Below are 10,695 nucleotides of genomic sequence, written 5' to 3'. Positions count from 1 at the left end.
TAATAACATTTCAAAGGGTCAACTCAAAACTCTCATCCTCATAAATATTATTATAGAAAAGCATAACGTCAAAACTGATTAAAAATTAAAGATATAGTCAACTTAAGCTTAACCGCATGAAACGTTTGCGAACGAATTAAATGAAAGCTTTTATTTTCAATTTAATCCTTTTAGTGGGTCAAATATATTACTACGTTTGAACAAAATTATGCTCCAACTTATATACCATATAGGTTTGCCAAGGAGCATGAATACACATATCCTCTACAATCTATTTAAATAATTATTTTAAAAATAATTTATTTATACTGAATACTTACTCTTTGCTATTAAATTACCTTAATATGCATTTAGTAATTTAGTAATTATACTTATAATATAACAAACTTATTGTCTAACTGATAAAAGGTGCATATATTCAGGCTTCTACCGTAAATAAGAACCTTTAAACTTTTTTCGTATGTTTATAAAATTTTATAAACGTATATAAGAAGTAAATTAAATCTTTCCCTAATAATAATACTTTAAATTTAAAACAATGCCTTTAAAAAATTATCGTTTCATCCATGAACCGACTATAATTTAAATGTATTCTAATATTCATGGCACGATTAAAATTAATAACTGAGTAATTTCCTTTGCAGGTTAAAAGGTAAAGAATGTAATTTCCTTGAGCATTCATGACACAATTAAAACTAATAAATGACTGAGTAATTTCACTATAAAGTCATAGGATATACTCTAACCTATACATAGATTAAAGTGACATGACACTTTAAAGATGGATTAAACCACTCCTCACTTGTGTTAAGTGTGTTAAAATGGCCCATGAGTTATGCTTTTAACGGGTTAAAAAGAATAATATGCATTAATTATGTATTAATTACTAATTAATTTGTTATATTAATTATGTGTTAAATGAGGGTTAAATCATTTCCTTTAGATGACATAGAGTGAAAGAGAAAAAAATGAGTGATGTGGAACTTATGTGGAGTTAAAATGGGTTAGAGTATACCCCATTGCCTAAGAAATTAAAGAAATTTATGAATAAGAATATTATAAAGCTAAAAATATTTGACCAAAACCAAATCGAGGGTATTAAATTAAATGTTAATTGTGAAAAAATATAGTTGAGTTTTCAAAATGAGTTCTCAAAAGTAGGGCTGACAATTCGTGTCTTAACAGGTCTAACAGGTAAGAGGCGACGCGCGTAACACAAATATCAAACTTGAATACGACTCGTTTAACTACTTTATATGTCATGACTATAAGACAGTTTTAAGTTTTGTGTACCAATAAGGGATAAAGAGGGAGTTTCGCCTACTAATTTCAATTATTTAAGAAAATAAAAAAATCACATACCGCACTTTTTTAGTTAACAGGTCTTATCGTGTCTTTAACAGGTACCCAATTATCAGCCCTGCTCAAAAGGCATAGGCATTATATCGATGATAAGAGTAAATAATATATGAAATAAATAACCAGATAACAGGATATGTACCTTATATATATATGATTAAAATAGATAGATCGAAGCTATACCAACTTCGAGAATTGCGATACTAGCAGTTCTACTTCTTCTTTGTGGTGGTGATTGGCTGGTTGCATGGCCAAAAGCTTCACAAATTTGTGATGCAATCAATAATCATAGCTTAATTAACATCAACAAGTGAAAATACCCTTCCAACATTTGACCAGTTGCTTAATTATGATTTGAGTACCTTGACAGAGAGAAGAGATTGGTAGAGCAAAAGTGTTGATAACGTATTATAAACTAGAGAAAATATATATGAATAAAATGTTTTTCTACACTATATCCTCTTTCGTTTATAATAAATTGAAATTTATCAAAGTAATTTTGTAATGAATTTGTTTGGCATATAATCATAAATGAAATCAAAATTATCGCTATGACCACTACTATCAGCCACCTCGCAGGTGATAACGCCCTTAATGGATCTTTGGCCCCAAACTAACGATTAACAAAAACAATATAGCAAATTATATTTTTGAGTCCAACATATATAAAATGTTTTTAAAATGAGCTCTCAGCAACAATTATTCATAATTAATAAAATCACCAATTACAAGACTTCTCATCAATTAACTTATCTATTAATTCAATATACAAATAAATTTTTTGATATTACAAATTTCCACAAGTCTACTAATGCCAGAAATTCCCCCGACTTTCTCAAAGTCACAAATACAATACTTTTGGGCATGGAGACTTTTGCAACACTCTGAATCTAGAGCAAGTGATTCAAGACTCTTTAGAAAAGGAAAGCATGAGGAAACTGAACTCCGGGCACAATGTTCTGCCACACCGGCATGCACTTCCACCAAAAGATTTGTTATGAGAACCATCATCATGACCCCAAAGAAACTAAAAACCTTCATTGTAAAATCAATCAATCAATCAATCAATCATACCCAGTAAAATCCCACTGACAGCAAAGCTATAAGTAGGGTCTGGGGAGGGTGGGATGTAGGCACACCGTACCTCTATCCAAAGGAATAAAGAGGTGGCTTCCAGAGATACCCTCGGCTCTAAGTACATGTGTATGAAGCAAAATTAAGGAAATCAAAGTTTAACAGTTATATAAAAACTACTACTAATTATAATAATATTAATAATAAGATCACAGTTTAGCAGCTATATAAAAGCTAATAATAATTATAATAATAATAATAGTATATGTAAGGGAAATACCATTATGGTATGTGACCTAAATAAGTTAATTCTAAGCCCTAAGGTATTCAATTCTCTCTAAAAATCCTTAACTTTAATTCTACTTCTCCACGAATTCCTATCCTCAACCATGTCCTCGGAGAGGTTTAGGTCTATCAAATCATGCCTAATCCTCTCATCCCAAGTCAATTTCGATCGTCCTCTACCCCTCCTCCCCTCTATAGTAATGTTTTCTACGGATCTAACAGGATTCGTCGTCTGTCTTCTCTTTACATGTCCAAACCATCTCAATCTCCACTCTCTTATCTTGTCTGCTATGTTCGCCACCCCTAATCTCTCGCGAAACTCAACGTTTCTTATTCGGTCTAGCCTTGTGTGCCCACACATCCAATGTAGCATTCTCATTTCTGCTACCTCCATCTTCCGCACTTGTGCCTTCTTGATGGCCCAACAATCTGTTCCATATAGCATTGCAGGTCTAACTGCCACCCTATAGAATTTTCCCTTTAGTTTAGTCGGGAAACTCTTGTCGCACAATATACCTGTGGCTGCTTTCCATCTACACCATCCTACCTGAACTCGGTGGGTCACATCACTGTCTAATTCCCCATCGCTCTGTACAAATGATCCTAAATACTTGAACTTCGTTACCTGCGGGACCACCTGACCTTCAATTGTGATCTGTGCGTCTTCATTGTCGTTTATCCCACCAAAATCACAGTGGAGGTACTCCGTCTTAGATCGGCTAATCTTTAAACCTTTTGTCTCTAAGGTTGTTCGCCACTCCTCAAGCCTCATGTTTAGATCTTGTTTTTCTCAGCAAGTAACACAATATCGTCTGCGAACATCATGCACCACGGGAGAGTCCCCTGAATCGACTTTGACAACTAATCCAAGACTACTGCAAAAAGAAACGGGCTCAACGCTGACCCCTGGTGAAGACCTACCTCTACAGGAAAGAAATCAGTATCCCCCACTGGCGCACGGACACTTGTTTCACTCCTGGTATACATATCCATAATTATCTCTATGTATTTCTTGGGCACTCTTCTACCCTCCAAGCACTCCCAGAGCACCTGTCGTGACACACTGTCGTAGGCCTTTTCTAGGTCAATAAACACCATATGTAGATCACGCTTCTTCTCCCTATACTTTTCCATTAATCTTCTTCTCCCTATACTTTTCCATTAACCTTCATTGTAAAATAACAAATAAAATAAACAACGAAAGATTGGAAAATGATGCTTTGTAAGCTTATAGTATCAAATGTAGCAATTGCAATGCTATTTATAGCCATTGAAATATGTAGTTAATGAAAAGTGATTTAAATGGTCATGATGTACTATGCAACAAAATTTTAAATGTGTAAGAAATTGTTTTTAGAAAAAAAGCATAGCTATTTATAGCCATTAAAAAATGATGTAAATGGTCATGATGTATTATTTAACAAAATTTTAAATGTGTAAAACAAAAAAAAATTATAACTTTCAAATTACAGATGAGGATATGGTAATTGAACCTGAACCAATCGGCAAGCTATAAAACTGGAACATATAATGAGACATGTGTTCATGTTTGGATATAATACTGGTATGACATTAGGTTAAGAGGTATAAACAAGTATATATAATTATAAACTAGCAGTCTCTACTATCTCAAACTTTGCTTGTTATAAATAAAAGAATATAACAATATAAATTATAGGTATTAAACTATTAATCATTTGTGCTTATTGTGTTTTAAGAACATATATTATTTAATATGCGTCAATCACTTGTAACTCATGTTACTTTAAGAAGTTGTCCAACACTATTCATAATATTCATAAGTGGCAAATATATGGCATCATTAGTTTCGAAGATTTTCACATTAATATTAAACTTTTGAAAAAAATTGTGTGTTTTATATCGATAAAAATTCCCATTATTCACACTTTACATATTCAATCTCCCCACCATTTACACGTTTAAATCATTTCATGAGTATGCACATCACCTAAAAATATAATTATAGAAAGCAAGGGTTTGAAGTTGAAACTCACCGGGCAATTGTTAACTACTTTGTGCTAATATATGACAAGTGTTAGACAATCGAGATAAGATTCATCATACATTGCTAGTGTCACTACCACTGTTGCCAACGGTTTCGCTAGTATTATCGCCAACAATGTTATCAACAGTAGAATGTCGGTGTGAAAGCTTAAATACGAAAACTAAAGACATGAACAAGAACATCAAGACGCCCAAATCAATCTATATAACAATAATATATTATTTAATTTTCACCTTCAACTCGTACTTTACAAGAACAATTTAGAAGTCACACTATTTATGAACCAGGCACAAACTTGGTGGCATAGACCCAAGCATTGTTAGCCACAGGGTTGTCCAAATGATCCAAAAGGTTCTCCAATGGGCCTTTACCTGTCACAATGGCTTGCACAAAGAACCCAAACATTGAAAACATAGCCAGTCTTCCATTCTTGATTTCCTTCACCTTCAACTCAGCAAAAGTAGCCGGGTCGTCCGCAAGGCCCAGTGGGTCAAAATACTGACCACCCGGGTAGAGGTTGTTACCATCACCGACACCCTCAAGCCCGTTAATACGGAACCCCTCAACCAGGCCCATTAGGACCACTTGAAAACCGAGTACCGCCAATATGCTTTGAGCATGGACTAGGTTTGGGTTGCCCAAATAGTCTAGCCCGCCTTCGGAAAAGATTTGGGCTCCGGCTTTAAACCAAACGGGCTCCTTGAAGTCGACCTTAACCCATTTTTCTAGGACTTCGGGAGTGATGCACCCGAATGCCCCTAGCATTGCCCATCTACCGTGGATTACCTAAACGTTTTTATCCAAGGGTTAGGTGTTTATACACTAATAATCAAACGACAACGGTTTACAAGATATGGTAGCTTATGATCCCACAAACTAGGAGTGTACATGAAACCAAAAAAACTGATTTGAAATTGAAAAAATAAAATAACCAAGCCCAAATGAAAACCAAGGGTTTGGGTTTACGGTTTTGTAAAAATTGAACTCTTGGTTCAACTTCGATTTTGCGTTAAATTAAAACTTAAATACCAAACTGAATTTATAGATGCTCTTTTTGTTTTTTGAATTTTAAGTAATTTTTAAAAATTTGATGAATAATGTAACCTAAATATTTTAACCTAATTTATAGAAATTAGTGATTGAAAATATTTAGGCCAAAATTTATTATTGATATAACTTTTTTCACTCCAAAAATTGCCCATATGGCAAATCTAACCAAAGTGGAACAAACCCAAACGGAAAACCAAGAAAACCGAATAATTTTCAAAAACCGAAATGGTTTGGTTTGAACCCATAACCCTACCTATGCACATGCCTATCACAAACCAAAAAACAAACTACTTGTTTTGAAATTAATCATTTCGACATGTTATTCAACCTCCCTACAACCCAATATCTAAATTTTAACGGTTGAATTACCTCAAGAGCTCGGTTCTTGGCAAAAGCCTCGGGATCAGCAGATAAACCGGCTGTGTCCCAACCATAGTCACCCGGAAATTCACCGGTCAAGTATGATGGTGTCTGGGCCGAAAAAGGACCCAAGTACTTCACTCGGTCCGGTCCATACCACAAGTCATTTCCCTGTTCAATTTCATAACATATATCATAAGTTTCCTACAACATTTGAAGCTTATATTCCATTTATATACATAAACACCTAAAAGTGCCATATATACATACTAATTTTAAGTAGAGAACTACGAGAACTACAACAAACAGTTTATAGGAGAGAAAAATGATAGTTAAAGCTATTACATAACCATCTTATGTATCATATTTTTAATGGTGAGTACTAGTGTTTATGTGTTATATGTTTAAACTTGTTATGAGATGGATAGATGGAATACCATGGTGTACTTGCCATTGGCCATGGAGACAGAATCTCTAAGGGGGTTGACATTGGAGGCTCTGGTTTGACCCAAGAAAGGTGTGGCTCGGACAACAGTGGTTGAGTTAGCCATGGATGCCATTAATGAAAACAAGCTTCAAAGAGATTGAGAAGAACAGGTGACCAAAATGGGGTATGTGTAGGCATTGTTATTTTTTGGATTGTGGTTCATATTGCATTGTGGTGTGTTGACAAATCAGCAATTTCACTTGCACCAATCATATGGCTTTAAAAGATTTCTAATATCTATATTTCATCTATATCTTATCCTATAACTTTATTTTTATTGGTATTTTTTTATAAATCAAAACTAATTCATCAAGAATTTCTTTTTTTCATTTTAATGAATTTCACTTATGTTACTGGATTATTTTGTTGATGAAGTAAGGTTGTAAGCTGAGTCGAGTTGAGTCAAGAGCTTCTTTTATATATTACATCAAAAGTTCAAGTTTAGTTATTGAGTAACTTTCCAAGATTTAGACAAAAATAAAATGTACATGGGTTTATTTGAATCACCTCAAATAAGAAAACGCGTCACTTTGGTTATAATCAAATTAGTTAACGAGTCAAAACAAACAACTTTTTATATTATTTGTTAACTTAAAAATGGTCTAATTGTGTTAACACCACTCCTTGTTTGTCTCCATGACCAACTCGTTCTCGTAGACACCTCCGTCATTGCCACCATCAACATTGTTGTCATCACTCCACCACCACTGCAGCCACAACTGTTACCACTTTGCCATTGCAACCACCGAGGCCCCGTCACCACCACCACTATCGTCACCGTCGCAACAACCAGTTCTATTCTCGCCATTGACCACCATAAGAAATAGGTTGTGAATCTTTTTGATATATATGTTTTATCTATAATTTGACTCATTTAAGCCCGACAATGTTTTAACCAGAACATGTTTTAATCTTAACCAAATTGATGTTGCATTAGAAATGACTCATTTTGATTCAAACTCATTCTGTTAAAAATCTAAATTGACTGATACATGTTTTGACCCGTAGTCTGAACCCGTCTGACCCATTTAGTCTAACGGGCATATCATTAAGCTTCTTATAGTAATATATATATATATATATATATGATCAGGATCATGAGAGAATCTTTTTGAAATTAAGAATTATGAGGACCATTTTGGACCACAAAAAACCCAAAAATAAAAAAATAAAAAAAACACAAAAATGAAAAAAAGTAAAAAAACTAAAATTCTTATTTTATCATCCTGGTTTCATAAAAAAACCTCGGTTTAGCTAAATTATATACACATATATATATAATATATACATGTATGTACATATACATGTTTTTATACACATATGTATAATTTAAGATAAATGATACTGTACATATGTGTATATTACGTAACTAAAGATTATATAAAATTATACATATGTGTATAATACGACGTTTTTTATGAAACCGGAATGAAATATAATAATTTTGGTTTTTTTACTTTTTAAAATTGTAACATCCCCAAAATTTTGATCCAAATTTGACAGCTTAGAAAAGTTGAGGGATCAAAAATAATATTAAAGACAAGTAATGAGAAAATATTAAATAAGGAAATATAAGAAAAAATAAGGAAATAAAAATATTTCCTAAGTTAAGTTTACCTACATGAAAGAAAATTCCATCCCATATTGGAAGATGTGAGAAAGTGGAAGCATTCCACTAAGGTATAAATAAGGAAGATGTAATCCATCCCACATGGAAAGTGGTAAAGAAATGGAAGCTCTTAATAAGGAAGAGATTTTCCATAGTAATATTCTTTTATGAATATCATGCACTAAGTGGTCCTAGCGTACGCTCGGGCGAGGGCGATGGCAAGAGAAGAAAGTGCAAACTCTCACAATAGTCCTCCCAAGAAAATTGTAAATATAGAAAACGTTGAAAATAAGGATAATGAAATTCCCGCCCAATATATAAAGGGAATTCAAAAGATGATTAAGGAAGCAATCAATTACATATCTACAAGTCAAAGTCAACCAAAATCTAACAAAAGAAGTCGAAGTAAGTCTGTTCCTTCAAGAAATGAGGAAGCTTATGATAGCTCTACGTCTGATAATCAATTAAAGAATAAGAAACGAAAGAAACTCAAAATCGGTGGATGTTCGTTCAAAGACTTCAAGTATTATGGACCAAAGGAGTTTCACGGAGATAAATGAGCCATCACAACCGTGAGATGGCTTAAGGAGATGGAAACAATAGTGATAACAAGTAAGTGTACTGATGAAGAGAAGATTCAGTATTCCGCCTTAATGTTTAAAGGAGAGGCGCATGAGTGGTGGAATGCTCTGTTGATGAGCAAAGGGAGAGAAGTGATGTATAACTTAAGTTGGCAAACATTCAAAGGTCTTATATTGAAGAAATTTTGCTCAACTCATGAGATGGATCGAATTCAAACCGAGTTATGGAATCACAAGGTTGTTGGCACAAATCTTAGGGAATATAACACTAAATTCCTAGAATACTGCCGACTGGTTTCACATATAGTAACTCCGGAATATAATAAAGTAACTCGTTACATATATGGACTACCAAGAGAAATAAGAGATATGGTACGATCCAATATGCTAGAAACAGTTGATTCGGATATGGAATTGGCCGGATACTTAATCAACCGTATGATAAGGAATCAAGAAGAAGAAAAGAAGAATGACAAAGAAACTAAAAAAACAAAAGATTCCGAGAAGCTAGGAAAAGAAGAAAGTACTCCTAAGACAGCATGTAAGACTTGTGGAAGAAAACATGCTGGAAAGTGTCGACTAGAAAATACAAACAATTGTGCATACTGCAAGAGAGCAGGACACATAATAGAAGAATGTCGTAAGAAGCTAGGAGTATGTTTTACATGTGGAGAAACGAGTCACTTCAAGACTGAATGCCCGAAAAGAAAAGCTAGTCAAGATTAATGACAAGATCACATCAAGGAAATGTCAAGATAGATTAGCTAACTTTTGTATATTAATTATAACTCATTCTTAAACGAGAAGTTTTGTAATCAAAGAAAGGTATTTAATTCCCTAAGTTATAAATAAAATATTAGCATATAGATCGTGTTAATACACAAGAATGCTTATATTCGTTACCTCTAAAGAACAATCAAGAGGTTCACATATTGAAAAGTTCATCTGAACTTATAACAAAGAAAACGTTGAGAAAATTATCATCTAGGAGGATGATATAACAAACGTTAGAAAATATATATATGCAAGGACAATTATATTATCAAAAGGAGCTCATTCAAGAATATTATACTATATACCTAGTAAGGTTGATCAAAAAGTCAAAGAAAAAGAGCTCGAAGATATTCAAGAGATGCAATCGCTAAGTATAGCAAATGGGATTAAAATCAAAGTACAGGGGTACTGTTAGAATATAGAGAACATCATCAATCAAGATCAAGGATAAACATGGATTCGATAGACTGAATCTAAACAACAAAGTTAATGGAATAGAATCGGTAGACTGAATCAAAACAACAATGTAGTTAACATCGGTAAATGTTTAGAATACAAACGGTAAGGTAAATAGTTAAACACAACTGATCACTGTGTTTATCAATTTATGATTACTAATGATATTCTGAACTATTAACTGAGTGCATCATTCAAAGATGTAAGTTAACCACAAAATAGAAACCTCAGCAATTCTGCATCCAGATTAGATAGGATCTAATCATCAACCAAGACGTAAGAACTATTCACACTTCAAACAAAGAATCTCGAGGATGAGATTCATTCCAAGGCGGGGAAGATGTAACATCTCCAAAATTTTGATCCAAATTTGACAACTTAAGAAAGTTGAGGGATCAAAAATAATATTAAAGACAAGTAAGGAGAAAATATTAAATAAGGAAATATAAGAAAAAATAAGGAAATAAAAATATTTCCTAAGTTAAGTTTACTTATATGAAAGAAAACTCCATCCCATATTGGAAGATGTAAGAAAGTGGAAGCATTCCACTAACGTATAAATAAGGAAGATGGAATCCATCCCACAAGGAAAGTTGTAAAGAAATGAAAGCTCTTTATAAGGAAGAGATTTTCC

At 33.3% G+C, this 10,695-nt stretch overlaps 1 protein-coding gene across 1 annotated transcript; it reads right to left on the bottom strand.

Moving 5' to 3' along the window:
- Nucleotides 1–4,945: 4,945 nt before the first annotated feature.
- Nucleotides 4,946–6,770, bottom strand: LOC143558247 (chlorophyll a-b binding protein 13, chloroplastic). The gene is made up of 3 exons (XM_077047119.1): nt 6,592–6,770; nt 6,164–6,325; nt 4,946–5,530 (listed from the first exon to the last, which is right to left on the bottom strand). Exons 1-3 carry the CDS (start codon nt 6,712–6,714, stop codon nt 5,021–5,023), a joined length of 795 nt encoding a protein of 264 aa, XP_076903234.1. The 5' UTR covers nt 6,715–6,770; the 3' UTR covers nt 4,946–5,020.
- Nucleotides 6,771–10,695: the final 3,925 nt, after the last annotated feature.

The sequence above is a fragment of the Bidens hawaiensis genome, unplaced genomic scaffold, assembly GCF_021521415.1.
Source record: "Bidens hawaiensis isolate Kalapana, Puna unplaced genomic scaffold, B.hawaiensis_p1.1 tig00019368_1, whole genome shotgun sequence".
NCBI lineage: Eukaryota > Viridiplantae > Streptophyta > Magnoliopsida > Asterales > Asteraceae > Bidens > Bidens hawaiensis.
Note: the sequence above shows the minus strand (reverse complement) of the source record. Positions and strands in the feature narration are given on the sequence as shown.

Excerpts from the sequence above, each read along its gene's own strand:
- LOC143558247 (XM_077047119.1), bottom strand. The coding sequence starts at position 6,714 with ATGGCATCCATGGCTAACTCAACCACTGTTGTCCGAGCCACACCTTTC. Across the intron at positions 6,326-6,591 it reads CCAATGGCAAGTACACCATG|GGAAATGACTTGTGGTATGG; the intron begins GTATTCCATCTA and ends GAAATTGAACAG. Across the intron at positions 5,531-6,163 it reads CCAAGAACCGAGCTCTTGAG|GTAATCCACGGTAGATGGGC; the intron begins GTAATTCAACCG and ends AAAAACGTTTAG.